We start from the raw sequence: 23,259 nt of genomic DNA, 5'->3' as shown, positions 1-23,259 counted from the left end.
TCTGGGCGAGAACTCCCTGCGCATCCATGCAGCCTAGCATGGATAAGAGCAGGGAGAGCAGCAATAATCCCCCTTGGGGTAAACAGAACAGAACCAACATGAAAATTTGCAAATATATTTAATTCAAGATTTAAAGTACAACATTATTCAATAATTATTCTGATTCAAGGGGAATCAGAATGTCAAATCCTGACTGGGCGAGAGGAGGAGCTGGGGATGGAGGAGGGTAATTTGCTCCTGAGAAACGCGATAGCTGCTGATAATACTGAAGGAGCTTATATATGTATACGGTGATAGGTGTCGTATTCCTATAGGTAGATGTGGATCAGCTGAGGGTCAGCTGATGCGAGCTTGACTAACGTGACCTGCCAGAACTAACGCTATGCTTGATATTTGCAATTTGTGAACATGGAGATAGAGTACAAGGGAGACAAAACAGGCAATGACCGTATAATATCAGATTAATTAGAGGCCGTGTTTACAGCTGGTATTAAGAAGCGTTTTGGTCGATCGGATGACAAGTAGACAGTGCTAAATACTGGTGTAAACGGGTCTAAAACGTTTTGAGCTCGTCCACTTTTGACCACTAACAGAGGAAGTCGAAAACACATTCAACCGAACTGCACAAAATTCAGATATGCAGGAATTTGTACAAATAGAGACATTTTTGTGAATACAAACGTATTCTTTTACATAAGTATATCATAATTTGTGCATGGAACAAAGAAGATGTGTTTTTGTGGATGAGGTGACGTGTGCATTCATTGACGTATTTTCTATATCTATCTCATTTGATTTCATTTGGATCTATGCTTTGCATCAGAGTTAATGAAATGAAAATGGTGTGTTTGGAGCGACAGATCTCGACCTGTGGTTAGAAGCAGACTTTCTTGTTTGCATGACATGTGGACTCAATAAATCCTTATCTTGAGCAAAATAAGCAAGCTGATATTCAGTACAATCTATATCTTTCATTCAGAATATATACAAATGTCATTAATGTCTTTTAGTTTGTTAAGAGATTTTTTGAAGAGTGCGCATGTGTGAACGAGCTCTAGTGAGAACGAGCCTATGATTGAATCTGGAAATAAAGCAAAATAACTGAGAAAAATGAGAAATAGTCCGCAGATGCATCTCTGTTATCTATAGCAAAACATCTAGCATTAATTCGATCTCAAACAAATACATTAAAAGTAGTCATTACTCCAACATCTGTGTGACATCATTAAAGGGCATTCTGCAGGGTAGAGTACCCAGTGAGTCAATGTATAGAAATAATGTAGGAACGAGATTTAAATATAAATATATACTTATTAAGGCTTCTGGAGTCGTTTTTGTGAGAATTTTACTTCTGCATCTGAAAACCGCCAAACCGGACGTGACGTAACAGGAGGGAGTGCGGTCAAAGTAAACAATAGGAAAGCAATGGATCGCAATGACAGTTCGGACGCTGAGGAAAATGTTTACTCATATAACGGACCTCAGTCATAATTATGAGCCTGCTATGCAGCCAAGAGAGCAGAGACAGGCCAGGATTAGACAAAACAACGGTCAGAGGAGACTAATTGAGTTGTGGTGTGAGGAGAACAGGGCAGGGGTCTCTATAGTGATGCACTAAGCCTTTTGTCCAGTCCAGTGTCAGTCATCGCCTTGTGACAGAGCCATACCATGCTTTGTTATATCAACTGAATGGTGTGATGGATGAAACAGTTCAAGATGCTTTCAGATACACAAACAACTGTCAATGCTGAGCCAAGCTCTGATCTCTCCCACCCACTTTCCCAGGGCAAGTTAACATCTCATGAAATCTCCGCCCTCTTGGATGCACACTGCTCTGGTGGGACAAGCCGTGTAATGGGGACAGGAGTCATCCCTCATCTGGAGAAAGAGGATTGTGCCACTGCTCTGCCTGAAAGCACTCTTCTGAATATGCAGGAGCAGGACAGCACAGTGAGTAGAGTGGTTTACTATGTCCAGAGGCACAAGAGACCTGACAAACGTGAGCGTAGGCCTGTCACGATTATGAAATTTGGCTGACGATTAATTGTCTTAAAAATAATTGCGGTTATGCCGATTAATTGTCAGTTTTAGGGCTTTGACGATTAATTGTCTGTGTTAGGGCTTTGGCGATTATGACGATTAATTGTCTGTTTTAGGGCTTTGTGCTTCATTCATTAAATAATTGTGATGAATTTAATCCTTTGTAAGTTATCATTTTGCAGTGTAAGATTACAGTTAACACCTTTAAATATTAAATAAATATATTCAATAGCTATGACAATTTGTTTATTAAACTTAGTGAGTGTATAAATCAACAGCAAAAAGTCATTTTTGAAAACATCTGCACAGTAATTTAATAAAATCTAAACATGTTAATAAAAACAAATGTGCACAAATCATGATAATATGATACGCTTCAAAACAGAGCGGAACAAAGCGCGTATGCGCATCGCGGGTGCAGAATGATGTGCTTAATGCAACATGGAGTCACAGTGCGCAGCGCTGCACAAGTGCGCATTTAAAAGTTCACGGCACAAAGCGAAGAAATGTCGACTGAGGGCACAAATCCTAGTGTATATCAGTCCAACAGTTTATTGATCACTTGTTTCTTCACAGTTTTAAACTCCAGTTCCCTATCGTCCGGTCACTACGACGTACGTCTCCGTTCCCTCCCTCAGGGAACGAGGGTTACCATATGTAAACGAGACGTTATTGTGCGTCTGATGCCAATTCATAGTCATTGTGCTGTGTAGGCACACGGTAGTGAGCGAGTCATTTAGAAACAGCAAAAAACTCCAGCAAAATAAAGTCATTTTATGCAAATCCACAGCCCTTTATCTACAGATCAAGCATTATAACGTCAATGTCACATTGGAGAAAGTTTTACCGTGTATCCTGTCGTAACCGGACGACGCGCGCTGTTTGAATGCCGAACGGAATGATTGACAGCTGCAGAGTTTGAATGCTGAACGGAATGATTGACAGCTGCAGACGAGTTTGTGAACTTTAATTTAACAATGTAAATATACTACTGTCCCTCACATTAAGCTATGGAATGGCTTCAGATGACTTTGAATATATTGCTGGAAAACGTTAGCCTGGTAATACCAAACTCTGCTACTTCGCTTTGCTTTGTAGACAGAGTCTGGCATGGCACAATTGAAAAGTGTTTTCTTTCTTGCGGGGGGCGCTTGTCTGAAGTTTAAAACCATTGGTTACCCGTAAGCCAATCACATGACGTTTGGTTATGGCGTGTGTTATGCGCATGCTCAGCCGCATCTAACTTCCACTGTAAACACATGTATGATGCGAAAACAAAACCATCGAGCGAAATACCGGAGTAAACATGGCTGTGCGCGACTTTTGCAGATTATTTGTGAAGTAAATCTATGCATCCACGGTACAATCAGCGTCTACGTCACGGCTCTCAGCCCGCCCTCTGTTCGTTGATTGGCCCGGCCGTCCGAAAGCCGGTGGAAAACTGAAAGATAAGCTGCTATCTCAGACTGACTACAGAAGCGAAATGAAATTGAGCGGAAGTAGGAAGTCTGACGTAGTCAGGCTAGGAAAACGTAATTAGTGCTTGTACTATTTATTTTGGTCCATGACTCCCCCTTGTGCCGTAGGCCTATAAAAGAGCGCAATAATCGCGGTTGTCTGAAACAATCGCGGTTAGATCAAATAATCGCGATCAGACGGTTATTTAATTATCGTGACAGGCCTACGTGAGCGTACAAAGGAGCCTCGTAGTGTAATCAAGCTGCTCAAGCACTGGAACAAGCTCACACTGCTTTAAATGCTATTTAAAGTGAAAAGAGATCACAACATGAACAACAAGCTCTATCAGTTCATTGTACCAGATTGCCTGAAACAACAAGTGCTTCATGGCATTCATGATGCCGCAGGTCACCAAGGATGCTCAAGTACACTCTCACTGGCCAGACACAGGTTGTTTTGGACAGGCACGGCGCATGATATTGTGCATTATGTCAGAAACTGCCAGCGTTGTATTGTTGGTAAGGTGCCGGAGCCTCATGCTCGTCCTCCTTTGGAGAACATTCACACCACAGAGCCCATGGAATTTATTTGCATTGATCTCTGGACAGCAGAGCAGGAAGACAACAAGTCTGTTGATGTTCTCGTAGCGACGGATCATTTCACCAAGATGGCCTTTGCTTTTCCTTGTAAGAACCAGTCAGCGAAACAAGTGGCTCGCCGCTTATGGGATGATATTTTCTGCATTTATGGCTTCCCAAAGCGTGTGCATTCTGACCAGGAGGCTAATTTCAAGAGTAAGCTCATCGAGGAACTGTTGGATATGGCTGGGATAAAGAAATCGTACACTACCCCTTACCACCCGATGGGTAACGGGATCACAGAGCGTTTCAACTAGGGCTGCATCTAACGATTATTTTTGTTGTCGATTAATCTATCGATTATTTTTCCGATTAATCTAATGATTATTTTTTGGATTAGCTGATTTTTCCATTGGCAAACTTTACAATAGATAATAGTTACAACTTCTACCATAAGTATTTCAAACTTTTATTAATAAATCTTCTGAAAAACACTGAAATTTCCCAGTATAAAAAATAAAGTGCCAGAATTGAAATGCAAACACTACTTTAGTGCATCATGTAACATTAATGCCACATAAATTCTGCCAAACACACACAAAAAAAAAAATACATTAATGTGAGCAAAGTCCAACATAAACACTGCCTAATACAGTGCAAAGATCACCTGAAATGTTTCCTTTAGTTTAAAGGAGCAAAGTCCAACACAAACACTGCCCAACTGTGCAAAAAAAGTTGGGGGACTGTGTTACTAATTTGAATAACTTCACTTCACTCAGTACAAGTAACAGATAAAAAAATACGGAGCCCGGGAAGTCACCTGTGGGAGAAAAAAAAAAACAATCCGTGGTGATGGTTTCGCAATCCGTCCGCTCAGTTTATAAACCGTACTCACGAATTCTCAAACTGTTCCCTTGGTTTAACAAACCGTACCCACGAGTTTCTAATCCACACTCTCAGATTTGTAAACCGTGCCTTCAGTTTTTGCAATCTGTACCCACAAATTCATAAACCATGCCCACGCTTTCGCAATCCGTTCCCACGGGTTTGTAAACTGTACTCACGGATTTGTGGCTCACCCTTATTTTAGAAGAACATGTTGTTAACGAATCTTATAGTATATTGTTTTATTGTGTATTAAGTGGAATACATCAGATTGTCTTAACTGCGTCATCCTGTTCCCCACCTTGATGTTGATGTGTTTGCTCCCTCTCTCTTCTTTTCTCTTCTTTTCTCTTCCAGTGCAAGACCTTGAACTTTGAAGTGAACTTTTAAAATGTCCTCTGCTTGCAGGAATTTTAGTTTGCGGAATCTGGGGTCAAGGGCTGCTGCAATAATACATACATTTTCTCCATCATCTCTGAATTTAGTTTCCCAATCCCATCTTGATGTCATCTCCTGTGCAGCAACGCCTTGGAAAGCCTTGACAGCTGCGTTCTCAAATAATGTGCTCTATATGGACTTCTGTAGGGCCTTCACCAGCGGAGGTAGAGCGGAAACAGTTGTGGCAGTGAAGAGAATCTGTGCAACAACATTGTTTATTTTACTTTCACTTTCCTTTTTGCGTGAATGGGTGGAGTGCTTCAATTAACGACGGAAGGAAGTTGGATATAGGGAAGTGTGTCCAAAGGCGGCCTTACCTATTTTTCCCCCTTTTCAATTGAAACAGGCCCTGCCCTCTAAGGGGGGCCCCAACAGACCAGCAAAATCCCATTCATTTTCTCCGCAGGATATTGATTTTCAGCCATAATGTCTAAACCAGTGGTTCTCAAACCTGTCCTGGCGTACCCCCAACACTGCACGTTTTCTTTGTCTCCCTAATAAAACACACCTGATTCAACTCATCAGCTCATTCACCCATGTTATAATGAGCTGATGAGTTGAATCAGGTGTGTTTGATTAGGGCGACAAAGAAAACGTGCAGTGTTGGGGGTACGCCAGGACAGGTTTGAGAACCACTGGTCTAAACCATCCAAGGTAGATTGACCACGAGCTACGAGGTTGTGAAACGAAAGTTTCTGCTCCTATAAAAGCCACAAGGTATAAAAATCAACCTTGTTATTTGCGATCTTCTGTAGAAATACTACACTACCCATAATTCTAAGCAAAACACTGACGTCTCTGATTGGTCGAACTCGCGGTTACCATGGCGATGTTTACCACCCCCACGAATGGTGATCTGAAGTAAATAAATACCGGTAGTTATACTTTGCCTTTTTTGCCGTTAGGTTAAAACGTTATTTTGAGCAGGAAAATGATTTTAATAGGAAATGAAACGTACATATGCTAGTGGTGCTGAAAAACTAAAGATATCAGACAACAAAAGAAAAGCTTTACTCAGTCTACCAAAAGTGACCTCTTTCTTTGCTCCAGCATCTGTAACGTTAACCCTACCCCGGGCCGAACCCCCGTCACAGGATGCTAGCCAAAATAAAGATAATCCGTCTTCAACAAACATCAACTTCAAACATCGTTATTTATTTATGAAGTTCGGTTCAGTGTCAGTCAGACACTGTTTCTTCTTTGCTTTTGTTAAATAATTCAAGTTGAGGGGATGTTTGAGCTGTTTTTTGTTTTTTTAAGTCAGCCCAGACAGCTGAAAATATAACGTTACTGTAGTTCGACTGAAGCGTTGCACTTCCAGACCGACTGATTTTGAGCTGTTCTGAAGACAAGTCAAAGCTGCTTATCCGCCTATCTTGGTGTCTGACGATGACCCGCGATACTCTCTAGCTGCCGTCATACCTGCAAACTTGGTCAGTACCTCTGCTCCGCCATTACACACACTACTACACACACACACACGCACGCAACCACTCGCATACCTTCCACATTTGCACATTCTGTGTGCTTAGTGTTTTGTTGTTCCTAATTGTTGCCGCCCGTTAAAATTGTTGTTTGATGTTGTTGATTTACAATGAAATGAATGAGATGTTTATCAGATGTTTACTTTTTTCTCTTTTCTTTTTTTATGGACAATTTGTGAATGAATGTGGACACGAATCTGCAAACGTGGATTAGAGCGACACGATTTTCTGCACGGATTTCAAAGACTGGATTTCTGATTATCTACTGCTAGTGTTGAACTTTTTTTTTTTTACTTTTTAAAAAAAGGAGTTTGTTATTATTATTATTATTATTACTATTGTTATTATGAACATTATATAATTAAAGAATAAATATCCCATTGTGAACTGAATTTTTCTGGGATTATTATTTTGATTTGTTTGTGTAACAGGTGGTTATTCATTTATGTCTGGCTATCCTGGGTTAATTTAAATTTTGACAGGTTTTAATCCTGTCTGGCGCCCGAAGTTTTCTTTAAAATAATTTATTCATGTTAGGGCGGCCACCACCGTTACACAGTCACATTGGACTCTGGAAGACAGTGGCACACTCAAAAGGCCTCAGGACTTGTTCCACTTCCTCAAGTAGGCTCCACTGATCACTTTTTAAATCCAGGAAGCGCTTCCCTTGTGGTGTGGCATCAGGATCTGAAAGCGTTGCTGTCACAGGCCACCTCTGTTCAAGCAGACGGCTGATCATGTGCAAAGTACTGTTCCAGCTTACGGATACATCTTGTATTAAGATATGCTTAGGGGTACCCATTTGTTGCTGCTTTGCTTTCAGCCTTGTGATGGCCAGCTCACTTTTTTAAAAATGTCCCACAAGGCTCTTCGCAGCCCTCAGTGCCCTACTGATCTGGGGATCCTTTAGAGCATGGTTGACAACCAACTGTAATGTATGACCAGCACACCTGAGAGAAGCAATCCCATGCTTTTCTTCCAAAATCCATAGAGCAGCAACAACATTCGCAGCATTATCATGTACAACCACCATTACATTGGTCATGGATATCTCAAACTTCTCAGCTGCTTTTTCCAGATGAATGCCGTTTGTTTGGCGTCGAGTGAGTCACTAGTTTTAGACTCAGAGCTGAATTATAAATGTAGCTTATTTTGCATGGCTTCTAATGCTATTCCTCCCTCTGACTTACTGTGCGTTGTGTAGGGCTGTTTGTCTCTGTCCGTGATGTCGACATGCCTATCCTGATTCAGCTTGGTTTCCACATGTGCAGTTAACTGATATTGAATGTGATGTTGACTTTTGTTATGTGAAGTATGTATAATGTTACTATAACAGCTTTAATCCCGTGTTGAAGACACTGTACTGTTTCATATACTGTTTTTATACAGCAGAAATGCCTTAGAAGCTGAAGATTTAATTTAATTTATTTTATTTTACATTTTATTGTGAAATAGACAAAGTATTGTAAACATGTATCACTGTACTTTTGTTAAAAATAACCATCCCACTATACGATCAGAGTTGAACAAGTTTAATAAAAAGAGCAGAACTCCTGATAACTGCTGTGGCCTGTTTGTCTCTGTCCGTGATGTCGACATGCCTATCCTGATTCAGTTTGGTTTCCCCATGTGCAGATGCAGCTCCACATACACAACACAGTGAGACTGATCCATAGAGAACCGTTACATCTACACTAACTTGGATGGGTTAAATGCAGAGGACAAATTCCGAGTATGGGTTACCATACTTGGCCTTCACTGGTCTTTAAATTTGTATTAAATTGTAAACTACTTTACACTTCAAACTACTTCAACTGAAAACCTTCAAACTTTAATATTTTAAAACTAATTCAAACTTTCTGGTCCGGCTTTCTCAAGCCAACTTAATGTTTGTCTCAACAAACCTTTTTTATCTAGTTGTAAGATAATATTCTATGCACGTAGGGCATTCAGTTCCTGGAGACCATATATATAGACCATATATATATATATAACAAGTTGTATTTAATTGCTATGATTTTTATGATTATTTAATTGAATACGAATTTTGAAAAATGAAGATGAGTTTGTATCATTCTATAACAGAAGTTTAAAAACTGGAACTGGAACTGGAACACATAACACGGCTTCATTCTTAATTCTCTCAAATCAATACAGAATGACTGTTGTTTTCCAGCCTCCTGCAGGCGTGGCGAGTCTTTCAGTGCTTTTCTTTCAATTTAGATTTCAAGGCGTTGGTGTTGAGATGGCATCATTTTCGGGTAAGAATCAATTAAATATTAATCAATTAAATATATGCAGCAACGTTTCCTCAATTAGCTATTCATTAAGTAGCTATTTATGAAATATTAGCAAACATCAGGTTTACTTCATTTAGTTTATTCACTGCGCTCTTACATTTATGTTTTAAAGTAGATTTGAACACCAGGAAGAAACTAATAACCGACGTAAAAGGCTCTCACATGCATTTTTATAGGCTACATAAAAACTTTTAATACTCATAAAATGTATTATCTAGGTTATGCAAGGTTATAGTTGTGCATTTTAAATTAGTTTTTATTTTAAAATCTTGTTCAAATTTGCTATAACTTTCAGTTCCGTTTTTATTGATTTCATTAATGAGTTTGTTATAGTTTTAAGTTAACATTTTTATTTTGTGATCACATTTTTTTGTTTTTATATATTTTAGTTTCAGTAAGCAGAATTAACAGAACACTTCTAGAGTGCAGACCAAAGCAAGACATTTTAATTTGATCTTGATGGAAACGTAGTGACAAAAAAATAAAGCATGTTGAGACTAATCAGATGTGCAATAGTAAAAGAATGCAATGCAAATATACCAAAATTAACATTTTTAAACCCTGGTCAAGACTTTTTACTCCATAAATCTAAACCAGAGCACTCTGATTGAGGGTCCCTATATCAGAGGCGCCTGCAGGATTTTATCTCAGGCTACACACAGGTTTTTTTTATTTATTTTTACGTTCCCCCAGTCACTGAGCGGCTTTGTGTTTTCAGAGAAACACGTGATCAACAAAAAACCAAGGTTCGCTTTGTTTCCAGTCACGTGAATGCTTCACTTTGCGTGTCGAAATGTTTAAACCCAGACCACAAGCCTAGCCTACTCTACTGGCTTAGGGAAGTTCAAGTCCATTTACTACGATTTTTTATATATAACCTATATATTTTGCCATTTAAAAAACATAAAATAATTAGAGCACCATTAACTTTCCTCAAACAACTCTGTTGGTATTATTATAATTAGTATTATTATAATTATTGTTGTTGCATTTAATTTATTGCATACAGAACAGGATTAGGGCCAAGCAATAATAAAAGAATAAAACCATCTCAAGATTAAAGTCATTATAATGTGAGATTAAACTTGTTAAATTTCGAGAAAAAAACTCAAAACAAAACTTTGAGAATTTTTTGTGAAACTTTTTGAGACATTTTTTTTGAGAAAGAAGTTGAAATAAAATGTAGAGAATAAACTCATTATTCTTTATTATTCTATTCTTTGAAAAGCATTCGATCAGTTTTTTATTATTTTATTATTGCAACAAAAATATATACAAATATTTGTACATGCATATATATTTCACAAGAAGTAGAAAATAACATACATAAGAACATGTAAAATAAAGTAGTTCATGCCAGGGATAAAATTACAATATTTAAAGTAAACAAAAATCTTCATAGGTCTTTCTTGCTTTTTTGTTCTTAATTTTATCTAATGGGTCACCATATTGTTTAATCTCTTTTATAAATTGTTCAAAGCTTGGCTTAGCTTTAGTCCATTTTTTCACATGAATGTGATATTTTCTAAGTAAAATAAAAAGTTGTATAAGGAAGCACATCTTACTTTTGAAATGAAGGTCTGTTTATACATCTATGTCCGCAGATGTTCCAAATAATGTTGTCAGGTAATTAGATAAGATTCTTTATGATTTTATTTGGAAGAAGAAAATACACAATTTACAGAAAGATATTCTAAACAAAAAATAGAGACTTTAGTGGCCTTGAAGTTTTAAATGTTATAGATCCCAATAATGTGTTTAAAATAGAATGAATAATCGAATTTATTAAAAATAACGATAGTGTATGGAATGCTTTCCCAAGTTACATATTTAAGTCTTTGGGTGGCAATAATTTTCTTTTAAGATGTAATTTCTCAGTTGAAAAAATCCCAGTTAAACTGGCAAACTTTCATAAGAAGGCACTGCTGGCTTGGCAACTTTTCACCACATCGATGCTGTATATGGAATAATATTTGCTGTCATAGATATATAAACAGACCTTGAGATCCCTTCTGCTTTTGAAAGTAGAATACATCCATTTATGGACAGATCTCTCATAAGTCACATATTGAATCGGTGTTTAATTTTCTCAATAATAAGCTCAAAATTTAACCAGCTTCTTTGATTCAAATCTTTACACACCATTATCACCATTACACACCAAGGTATGTGGTATTGTCTTTAATTGGTATCCCACAAATGTCTTTCAACACACTATCTTTAAGAGAGAATAAAGTGGACTTATTCTTATTCATCTTTTATCCAGAGATTCCAGAAAATGTTCCAATACATTTAATAACTTCATCCAATACGTCACTGTTTTTGACAATAATTGTGGTATCATCCGCTAACTGGCTAAGTTTAATCTCTTTTCCAAACACTGAAATTCCTTGAAAACGTGCTTTTTTTATATGAGCAGCCATGACCTGAGTAACCAATGTGAAGAGAAAAGGTGAAATAGGACATCCTTGTCTTATCCCACGCAGGGGCGGCGCCAGAGAATTTTTAACATGTGCTGAGGGGTGCTAGATCATTGACAGTGGGAGCTGCGCAATTATTGGCAATATATACAGTATATATATACTATTAATAAATGAGCAAAACTTGGCCACTAAATATTTAATATTCAATTATTTTAATGATCACAATTAAAGTTTTATTTTATTTAATTCAAGAAGCGCAACATTCAGCATTCAATCAAATATTCTAAAAGATGTAGGCTATTATTAATAATAATGTTATTTCAACATAATATCTCGTTATTTCGACATAATATGTGTGCGTGCAACAAGCAAGATGTGCATTTGTAAATCCGGTGACGCGTGCATTGATTTTTATTAATAAACTAGTGTTTTCTGACAGTGTCGGCTGCAAAGATGAAGTTGGCGATCGCCATATTCGTTGTGAACGTGCTTATACAGAGAGAAATGCACATAATGGATTACATAATCAGAGAGTAGCCTTTTTCTTTTCGTTTTGAATTATTTCGTTTAAAGACATTTCAAGCTTTGTGTATTTGATGTATTTCTCATGTCTGTGTGAGGCATACGTGGAGTTTCGTTTGAGATGCGCTCCAGTTAACGTTCAGTGCAAGTGACCGAGCGGGCGCCTCTATGATTATATTGTCTGTTGTATTTGCTTCTTATTTATTAAATCCAAGCAATTGGTTGATAAAAATTTATTAAAATTAAGATACAATTTATACAAAACGAAATTCACTTTAAAGAAAGGTTTTCTACAAAACAAAACTTAATGAAGTGGTCAAAATCATGTCTGGCCCGCTCCTCTCGATATATTGCGCATCCTATCTTACTCATGCTGTTCACTTTTCATAAATCAACATAAATGGAAAAAAATAACATTATAATATTTTAACAAATATGAAACTAAATGCGCTTATTTAATGGCTACAACAGTATAGTAGGCCTACAGACTCTCTATTTGTACAAATTGCTGCACATTCATTTACTTCTGAATTTTGCACACACAAGTTGAAAGGCATTTGTTCAAATCAAGTTCATAGATAATTGTGCGTGCATTTATTAATCATTATGATACTAAAATCATAACAAAGTAGGCTATGTTATGTACAAAAAATCAGATGAGCCCAGAATATGAACGTGACATTTAATTATTACACGTTAAGCATTATAAGAACATTTAATGTGGCTTAATGCAGATTAGAATGTCCCCTTATTATGTCGAAATAACGAGTTATTATGTCGAAATAATGAGATATTATGTCGAAATAACGACTTCTTATGTTGAAATAACGACTTCTTATGTCGAAATAACAACTTCTTAAGTCGAAATAACGAGATATTATGTTGAAATAACGACTTCTTATGTTGAAATAACGACTTAATATCTCGAAATAACAAGATAAGTTTTCTTTTTTTTTTTCTTCAAAATGCGGTTCAGGGCTTCCATAGAATACAGCCTGAATATAATTGCTTCCAGAAATTATTTTTGGGGGTGCTTTCGGGGTGCTTTGGTCTTTCTTGGGGGTGCTGAAGCACTGCTAGCCCCTCCCTAGCGTCGCCCATGATCCCACGGCCCATATCAGATCTCTGACAGGTACTGCGAGATAACTGAACTATTTGAACCATAATACGTTTAATTATACGAATTATACCATTATACGAATCATTAAAGCGTACAAAATTCTTTTTGAAAAAAATGACCAAAACCAAAGAAATCAAAAACTTTGAACATAAACAAATGTTCAGTAGTGTCAAACGCTTTATAGAAATCAATAAATAATATAAAAGATATTATTGGGATAAGATATCTATAATCAATTAAATCTAAAATTAGTCTAATATTATTTCCAATGTAATAGCCTTTCAAAAAACCTGACTGCTCTTCATCAATTATTGCATTTAGTTCCCTGTCAAGGGAACTCGACTGCGTCAATGACACTTTGGGGACGCTCCCTTAGAGTAGCGGCTCTGAAGTATGAATGAAAACTAATCCAATCCTATTGGCGTTGTGTCGTGACGAAATGAGTGACGGCATAGGCGGAAGCTAGATAAAGACGCCGGCACAGCATAGAGTTAGCTTTTGCTCTTCAGCAAGCGCTTCTCTGTTGTGTGTGAAAACTGAAAGAGAAAAGAAAAAGTGTGTGAAATGGCTAGTGAGCAGTTTAAGTTGTGTGTTCCTCCCTGCCCACGCTACATCCCGGGCGGGGATACTCATGATTTATGTGTGCTATGCTTGGGAATGCAGCATGCCCAAGCAGCCCTCAAGGGGGCTGCTTGCGGCCACTGTGAGAGTTTATCTATCAGAGTGCTGCGCTCTCGGCGGGCTATAATTGATGAAGCCGGCCAACCTTGCGCTCCCCACGGCTCTGGTCCCGCGTCCGCTGAGGCGGCGCGGCGGCTCAGATCGTGGGGCTCGCAGAGTGAGCTAGCAGACGCGACCGGGACTGCTTTTGCACTTTCCCCGTCCTCGTCTGGTAGCTCGGATTTCCTTCCTCCCTGTGCGGAAGCCCGCCCTGCGGCTTCTTCCGCTCGCGCTGATGATCCCGTGCTGCAGCTCTCTGATTCCGAGGAATTAGATGTGCTCAGCATCGTGGAAGGGGAATTCCTTGAACAGCCCCCACACACTGTGCAAACCTCATCGGCACCAGTTAAATATGAGGAGCTTTTAGAGGTCATTACACGTGCTGTAGAGAAATTAAATATTAACTGGCCTCAAGAGAGGCAGGAAGCGCGTGCTTCAGGCAAACTGGATGAGCGCTTTTTACAGTACCGACCTCAGCCTCCACGCAGGGCTTTGCCATTTTTCCCAGACTTACACAATGAGTTGTGTAAGTCGTGGAACAGGCCGTTTTCTGCTCGCCTGTCTAATCCCCCGATATTGGATTACAGCAACATCGTGGGGGTTAAGGAAAATGGATATGGGGTGTTACCACGGGTCGAGGAATCTTTGGCCAGTTATGTGTCTCCTGACGCGGCATCATCTCTTAAAGCCCCGGCATTGCCTTCTAAGCCCTGTCGCACGACATCTGGCTTAGTAGGCAGGGCGTATATGGCAGCGGGGCGGGCTGGTGCGAGCCTGCACACCATGGCTATTTTGCAGGCCTACCAGGCCAACCTGCTACAGGACATTGATGAGGGCGAGGGCCCGACACCTGAGGATGTCGCGGAGCTGTGCAGAGCCACAGATTTGTCTCTCCGGGTTACCAAGGAGACGGCCCGTGCTATTGGGTGCTCCATGGCAGCTTTGGTAACTGCGGAGAGGCATCTGTGGCTCAATATTTCCGGTATAAAAGAGAAAGATAGGGCTTTTCTTTTGGATGCCCCTGTTTGCGGCCACTGGTCTGTTCGGCGACGCAGTCAATACGGTCGTCGACAGATTTCAGGAAGCCAAGAAATAGAGCACAGCTTTTAGGCAGCACATCCCTCGCCGCTCGAGGTCCAGGAGGGTGGCTTCTGGGAGAAGTGGCCAGCCTCAGACATCTGCAAGCTCCTCATTTAGGCAGGATCAAAGAGAGAGTGTCGCTTCTAGAGCTCCCCCTCGAAGAGCTTGGGACTCTGGATGGCGCTCTCACCCGCAGCCTCCTGAAAGGGCAGATTTAAGAAATGTCCTTCAGGCTAAGAAGGCTAAGGGAAAGAGGTCCTAATGTCAGTGGGACCTCTGAGGGCCGCCCCCCACGAGAGAGAGCGATCGAGGTCCTCTCTCCCGTTGGGCCCTCAGGAAACTGGTGTCAGTATCCCGCCGCCTTTGGCGCTTCGGGACACATCGGTTTCCAGCGAACGCACGCTGCTCTCTCCACCCTACAGGCTTATGGTCAGGCAGCGTTCGCGTCCGCACAACGAGAGTCGTTTTCGAGGGGTTCCCGAGGGGCTGGTTCCCTTGGTGAATTTTGCCGAGGCATGGCAAAGCCTCTCCAATATAATGGTGTTAGAACAAGAAGTTCACTCGCTGCTGGCAAAAGAGGCCATAGAGTATGTTCCTCCACCAGACAGGGAGTCCGGGTTCTACAGCCGGTACTTCATAGTTCCAAAGAAGGATGGAGGGTTGTGTCCGATTCTATATCTAAGGCATCTGAATCGGTCTCTGAGGAGGTTCAGATTCAGGATGCTCACCATTCCCACTATCGTGAATCAAATCAGGTCCGAGGACTGGTTTGTCACGATAGATCTGAAGGACGCATACTTCCACGTTTCCATCCTTCCCTCTGACAGGAAGTTCCTGAGGTTCGCTTTTGGGGGCAAGGCGTACCAGTATCGTGTTCTTCCATTCGGCCTAGCTCTCTCCCCTCGCACATTCACCAAGTGCATGGATGCAGCTCTGGCCCCGCTGAGGCTCCAGGGCATCCGTGTGCTAAACTACATCGACGACTGGCTCATTTTGGCCCAGTCTCAAGATATGGCGGTTCGGCATCGAGATGTCGTCCTTGGCCACATTCAAAGCTCCACGAGGAAATTGTACGGCCTAAAGTGGAATGTCTTCACCACATGGTGTAGACAACGTGAAGTGGATCCAGTTAACTGCCCAGTGGCTTCAGTGCTGGAATTCCTCTAAGATCGCTTCTCTGCTGGTCTTACCCTGTCCACACTTAAGGTGTACGTGGCTGCCATTGAGGCTCCTGTGGGTGATGGGCCGCTGAGAAGACAACAGCTGGTCGCACATTTCCTCCATGGGGCTCGGAGGATGAGACCTGTGGCTCGTACCAGGGTTCCCACCTGGTACCTGGCAGTGGTTCTCGAAGGGCTGGTCGAGGCCCCCTTCAAACCTCTGGAGTCGGCTGAGGCCAAGAACCTGTCCTTGAAGGTGGCTTTCCTGTTGGCCATTACCTCTCTGAGGAGGGTAGGAGATCTTCAGGTGCTCTCTCTATCTCACGGGTGCCTGGAGTTTGCTCCAGGCGACATCAGAGCCATCCTTCATCCTAGGCCGGGCTATCTACCTAAGGTTCCATCCAATGTGGCTCGGCCTGTGGTTCTGCAGGCTTTCCATCCTCCACCTCATGAGACGGTGGTCGAAGAGAGACTTCATCGGCTCTGCCCCGTCAGAGCTCTCAGAAACTATATTCAGAGGTCCTCTTCATGGCGGAAGTCGGACCAGTTGCTGGTATGTTTCGGGTCGCCCAAGAAGGGGCTTCCTGCCTCCAAGCCCACCATCAGTAACTGGATCGTTCAGGCTATATCTTCGCCTACCAGGTGCGCAATCTGCCTTCACCTCTGGCCGTGAGGGCTCATTCTACCAGAGGCATGGCGTCCTCTAAAGCCCTCTTTTTGGGGCTCCCATCCAAGAAGTCTGCGATGCAGCAGGGTGGGCTACCCCGCAAACCTTTATTAGGTTTTATAGTTTGGACCTTCCCTCGACACCTGGCACCCTTGTGCTCTCGTCCTAAGGGTGCCTGTATTCAGCTTCACACTGGGACAGGCAGGGCTCGTTGTGGCATAGTGGGTATTCGTTCTCCAAAGTGTCATTGACGTAGTCGAGTTCCCTTGACAGGGATCGTCTCGGGTTACGTATGTAACCCTTGTTCCCTTAGAGGGAAAGAGACTGCGTCCCTTCGCCACGCCTCCCCCTGCCTGGGAGCGCTTGCTTCATCGCGAAGCTAACTCTATGCTGTGCCGGCGTCCTTATCTAGCTTCCACCTATGCCGTCACTCATTTCGTCACGACGCAACGCCAATAGGATTGGATTAGTTTTCATTCATACTTCAGGGCCGCTACGCTAAGGGAGCGTCCCCAAAGTGTCATTGACGCAGTCTCGTTCCCTCTAAGGGAACAAGGGTTACATACGTAACCAGAGACGATTTTTCTTACGAATTTTTGCAAAAATGAAAGAAAAGATTTTAGTATCATTATTTAAGAAACTAATTGGTCTCCAGTTTTCTAAGAACAATCTATCTTTGTAAGGCTTGGGTATAAGTGTAATTACCCCTCGTTTTAGTGATGCGGGCATTTCTCCCAAATCAACTGCTTCTTTAAAACTGCAAGTATAAAGGGTGTAAGATCATTACAAACATGTTTATAAAACTCCCATCAAGCCATCATTCCCAGGAGATTTATTTTCTTCAAGACTATTTATAAAAAAAATAAATTTCCTCAATATTTAATTCTTTATCACATGCTTTTTTTGTAGTCTGGTGTAATCAATACTGGTTGATAAATTACTAAGAAAACTATAGAATTTACTATAAAATTGATTAACGAAACAAGAAATATCCTTGGGATTAGCATTAGTAAGTCCATGTATTATTAATTTGTTTACTGAAGTTATTTCTCTATTTATTTTTTCTAAACCAAAAGTGTATTTTTTTCTCCTGCTTCCATCCATTTTTGATTAATTATTTCATTAATTATTTTGTAATCATTTTCTTTTTTTTAATGGATTTTACATACAATAATGCGTATTTCCTTATTTCAAATTTTGTTTGTTCCCATAAATTCCCATAAGTTTGAATCAAAGAAACTTGTTGCAAATATTTAACAATTAAATTCTTAACTTGGTCACAAAAATCATTATGTTTCAATAGACTATTATTTAACTTCCAATATCCTCTTTAACTCTACTTGATTGACAAAGTAACACATTCATTTTAATAGATATGCCTTTGTGATCTGTTAAAACTGATGGTTCAGTAGTAACAAATTCAACTCTCTCATTTTTACAGTATGTTCTGAAATAAGCCAAAAATAAATACGCAATTGCTGAGATGTCCCTATTACTCCATGTATACAAAAGTGACTGTGGATTTTTATATGTCCATTATGTTCAGTCGTAAACAAACATTGCTTGATGCACTTGCCATATTGTCAATTCTAGGTGGCAATCGATCTTGTTTTCCATCGAACACCGTATTAAAGTCACCACCCCAAATTACAGCTGAGGGGAATTTTGAACGTAAATGATTAATATGGCCTTCAATATCTTGAGAGATTAACTCATTTGTTTTTTTTTTTATTATTGGTGGCATATAATAATAATTTTAGCGTGGTTTATATCAATAAGTAGAGCAATTCAATGACCTTGATCATCTGTTTTGTGACTTCTAACCTTCCCTGAAAACCTGTCCTTTAAAATAGCGACACCTGCTGTCTTATTTGAGGCACCAAAAGAAAACCAAATGTCAGAACCACACTGATTCTTCCAAAAAAGCACATCATCTTTGCAGGCATGGGTTTCTTGAATAAAACAAAAATCTGCTTCTTTACCTTTACAAAACAAAAACAGAGCTTTTCTTTTTAGCATGTCTCGTATACCCCGAGCATTAACAGAAAATATTGATATTGACATAAATTTAAAGAAGAAGGAAACAAAACTGTAATAGAACAATTAGGTGAACAGTGAGCAAATTAAGTTTGTTGAGAGTGTGTAAAGCAGTGGCGGCTGGTGAAAAATATCTTAGGTGGGGCTGTCATAATCAGCCGTTTTTAATAGTCTGGTAACCATGGGAGTGTTAGGCCTACTTTCTGCCCTTGGTATGTGTATTGTGCTTTGATGTTTATTTTGTTCTATTCCTTAACCCAGTCCCAGTGGTTCTCAAACATTTTAGGGTTGTACCCCTATGGCAAGCCGTTTTAACATTTAATCATTTTAACCGACTAGTCTCTATTTTCATGCTACTAGTACTTATTTTTTAGATACTAGTAGCTAATGAATAAGTACTAGTACTTAATGGAATAGATACTATCTAAAAAATAAGTACTAGAAGCATGAAAATAGAGACTAGTCGGTTTAAATGATTAAATGTTAAAATGGGATGCCATAGTACCCCAAGAGGCTTTAATATCCTTCTGCTTACCCCCACTCTTCAGTCACACCTTTTTCAGTAAGGGACAATATTTGCCCCCTTAAATCGATTTTTTCAAGTGCATTTTTACCTTTGCAAATACCTTTATAAAATAAATAATGCTTTGAATAATAAAAAAAAAGTTAAATAGATAAATATGCAATGATGGTAAAAACGAAGTGATGCTTTTAAATATTAAATTAAAACCGCCAGTAGGTGATGAGTCATCGAGTCAGTCATTCAGTAACAAAGCAAGTGGCTGTATTTGAATTAATGATCATTGACTCTAAAGATTCGTTCACAATCATTGCTGCAGTTCTGCTGTGGCTTTCATTGGAGCTATTCATTTATTGTAAAAATACTGACAACTGTGTTGAAAATGAACATCACTTAATATTAATATTTCGTTTGTTGAACTGTTGTATAAAATCAATGTCACATTCGCAATCGTGTGGATCTATGCACAGCCTCTATATTTGTTCTTCATGCTAGTAAGTGCTAACTTAAATCCCTACTTTTACAAAGGTAACGTACATTGTCGAGAACGGCAGTATTGTAGTATCAGGTTAACTAATGGGGTAGGAACCATGTGTAGGTTGTTGTTGTAGGGGGGAACGATAATAAAGCCGTGGGTTCAACGGATGTACAGCTGTGGTCCTTGTGTTAAGCCTCCTATAAAGGTTACAGTGTACCTATAAAACACGTAACATGGTGTCAGAAGCAAAAACGTCGAACAAATAAGAGATAACACAGGACGCAGGCGAGTTGTTTATTTGCTTTCTCTCTGCCGATTACCAAAAGTTTGGGACTAACGCTAACGCTAGTGAGCTCACAGACGGCAAAATGAATCAGTTTCAAGTTTCCCCACCAGAAAAGTTCACATTTAAAGCCGAAGACTGGACTAAATGGATTAAACGCTTCGACAGATTCCGCATTGCATCTGGATTGGAGACACAAGCGGACGAAAATCAAGTGAATGCACTGATTTACACAATGGGGGAGGAGGCGGAGGATATACTGGTTTCCCTGCACCTCAGCCCAGAGGAAGCGAGTGAGTACGAAACAGTTAAGAGAAAGCTGGATGCTCACTTTGTAACACGCAGAAATGTGATCTTTGAGAGGGCAAAGTTTAACCAGAGGCAGCAAGAAATGGGCGAGTCGGCTGACAGCTTTCACACTGCGCTGCACTGTCTAGCGGAGCACTGCGGATACGGAGCTCTGCATGACGAAATGGTGAGAGATAGACTTGTTGTGGGTCTGAGAGATAAACGCTTGTCTGAACAGCTACAACTTGATCCCGAACTGACTCTAGAGAAAGCAATTAACAGAGCTAGACAAAGCGAGCAGGTGAAGAAGCAACAAGAAATGCTAAAAATGAACTTTAAAGCAGATATTTCCACCGCTCAGCTTGACAGCGTGCACGTGCGACAGCGCAACGGCGCACGCGCAAAACAACCCAAGCCACAATACAAGCAAACAGAGAAAAAACACAAGGAAAAACAGGTACAATGCAGCAGATGCGGTGATTCAAGATGGCATAGCCAACAACAATGTCCAGCTAAAGAGGTAATATGCAATAACTGCAGGAAAAAAGGACATTACGCCAGAGTGTGCAAAACCAAGAGAATGTGTGAAATGCATGTAGCTACAGTGGTTGAGGACACTGGTGAGGAAGTTGCATTTCTGGGTTCACTGTCAGCGGATGCAAATGACAGCCCATGGATGACAGACATACATGTGGAGAATCTCAATGCACGCTTTAAAATTGACACTGGCGCAGACGTCACCGCTATATCAGAAATGCTGTATAACCAGGGTCAGTTCAGCAGGCTGGAGAAGTCAACGAGGGTTCTGCTGGGGCCAGGAGGGACTCGTCTGAATGTGAAGGGCAAGTTCACAGCCACTCTCAGTAAGAACAGTAAAAGTACTAAAGAGGAAATTTACGTTGTGGAGGGGCTGTGCACACCACTGCTAGGCGGGCTTGCTGCAGTGGCACTGCAGTTGGTCGCCAGAATAAATAACATCAGCCTGGACTCCAAAGAGACAGTAAAAAGGGAGTTCCCTAAGCTCTTCTGTGGACTCGGTAAAATGGAGGGCGAGTACAACATAGTACTGAAACCAGGCGCTCAGCCTTTCTCCCTCTCAACTCCCAGGCGCATCTCCCTCCCACTCCTGCCAAAGGTCAGAGAGGAGCTGGACCGAATGGAGCAGCAGGGTGTTATCTCAAAGGTGGAGGGGCCCACTGAATGGTGTGCGCCTATGGTGGTGGTGCCGAAACGCACAGGGAAGGTGAGAATATGCACCGATCTTACAGAGCTGAACAAATCAGTTATGAGAGAGAAGCACCCCCTCCCCTCAGTTGAACACACTTTAGGGCAGCTCGCTGGGGCCAAAGTGTTCTCAAAGCTAGACGCCAACGCAGGCTTTTGGCAGATTCCACTGTCCAAGGAGTCATCTCTGCTAACCACTTTCATAACTCCGTTCGGGCGGTATTGTTATAATCGCCTGTGTTTTGGGATCTCATCAGCACCAGAACATTTCCAAAAGCGCATGTCACGCATCTTGGAGGGCCTGGTGGGTGTTCTATGTCAGATGGATGACGTGCTCATCTGGGGAGCCACACAGACGGAGCATGATGAGAGACTGTGGAAAGTACTGTCAAGACTGCAGGAGGCGGGAGTGACGCTCAACGATAAGTGTGAGTTTTCTAAGAGCAGGATGAAGTTCCTGGGGCAGGTCATTGAGGCATCAGGCGTCAGTGCTGACCCTGATAAAGTGAGCGCTGTAAAAGCTATGTCAGCACCCAGTAACGTCAGCGAAGTGAGACGCTTCCTGGGGATGACAAATCACCTGGGGAAGTTCCTGCCTCACTTGGCTGAGAAAACACGACCACTCAGAGACCTGCTGAAAAAGTCCAGTATGTGGGCCTGGGGGCCGCAACAACAGCAGGCCTTCGATAACATAAGAGAAGATTTGACGACACCCCCAGGGCTTTCATTGTATGACCCGAACGCTGAAACGCTTGTCTCTGCTGACTCTTCCTCATATGGGATGGGCGCCGTTCTTCTCCAGCGGCAAACAGACACAGAGTGGAAACCTGTGGCGTATGCCTCCAGAGCCCTCAGCAGCACTGAGCAGCGATACGCCCAGATCGAGAAGGAGGCGCTAGCATCAACATGGGCCTGCGAGAGGTTCGCGGAGTTCCTCATTGGAAAGAGTTTTCACATTGAGACCGACCACAAGCCCCTGATTCCTCTACTAGGCTCAAAGAGCTTAGATGAACTTCCTCCACGCATACAGCGTCTACGCATGCGACTAATGCGGTTTGCCTACACCATATCACATGTGGCGGGCAAAGACATTGCTACTGCGGATGTGCTGTCCCGAGCTCCCATCAGTCACACTGCAGAAGGATTGCAGGAGGAGGAAATCAACCTCTATGTTGACTCTGTTGTAGCGAATCTCCCAGCTACAGAAAAGAGGTTAAGAGAAATTCAGAGACACCAGGACGACGACCCCATACTCAAGCAATTGAAGAAATTCTGTGTCGAAGGATGGCCAGATAAATTCTCAATTAACAGAGCATTCCAGCCATATCTGCAATATTCAGGTGAGCTCACAATCCAAGAGGGTCTACTGTTGTATGGCAGCAGAATAGTTATCCCAGCGTCACTCAGGGCAGACATCTTGTCCAAGCTGCACGAGGGCCATCTAGGAATAACAAAATGCAGAGAGCGAGCTAAGCATTCAGTGTGGTGGCCAGGGCTCAGCAGAGAGCTGACAAACATGATAGAGAAATGTGATGTGTGCAGCCGTGAAAGAGT

General features: G+C 41.3%; 1 protein-coding gene across 1 annotated transcript in view; it reads left to right on the top strand.

Annotated features, from left to right (window-relative positions):
• The first annotated feature begins 9,042 nt into the window (after nucleotides 1-9,042).
• LOC311295713 (uncharacterized protein) overlaps nucleotides 9,043-23,259 on the top strand; it is a 77,401-nt gene continuing 63,184 nt past the window's right edge. The window contains exon 1 of the mRNA XM_084417200.1: nucleotides 9,043-9,144. Coding sequence (XP_084273326.1) covers nucleotides 9,129-9,144 — 16 coding nt within the window. The 5' untranslated portion in view covers nucleotides 9,043-9,128. The remainder of the gene's footprint in view (nucleotides 9,145-23,259) is intronic.

This window comes from Rutilus rutilus (genome assembly GCF_951802725.1).
Source record: "Rutilus rutilus genome assembly, chromosome: 8".
NCBI lineage: Eukaryota > Metazoa > Chordata > Actinopteri > Cypriniformes > Leuciscidae > Rutilus > Rutilus rutilus.
The sequence above is the reverse complement of the archived record's forward strand: the minus strand, read 5'-3'. Positions and strand labels throughout refer to the sequence as shown.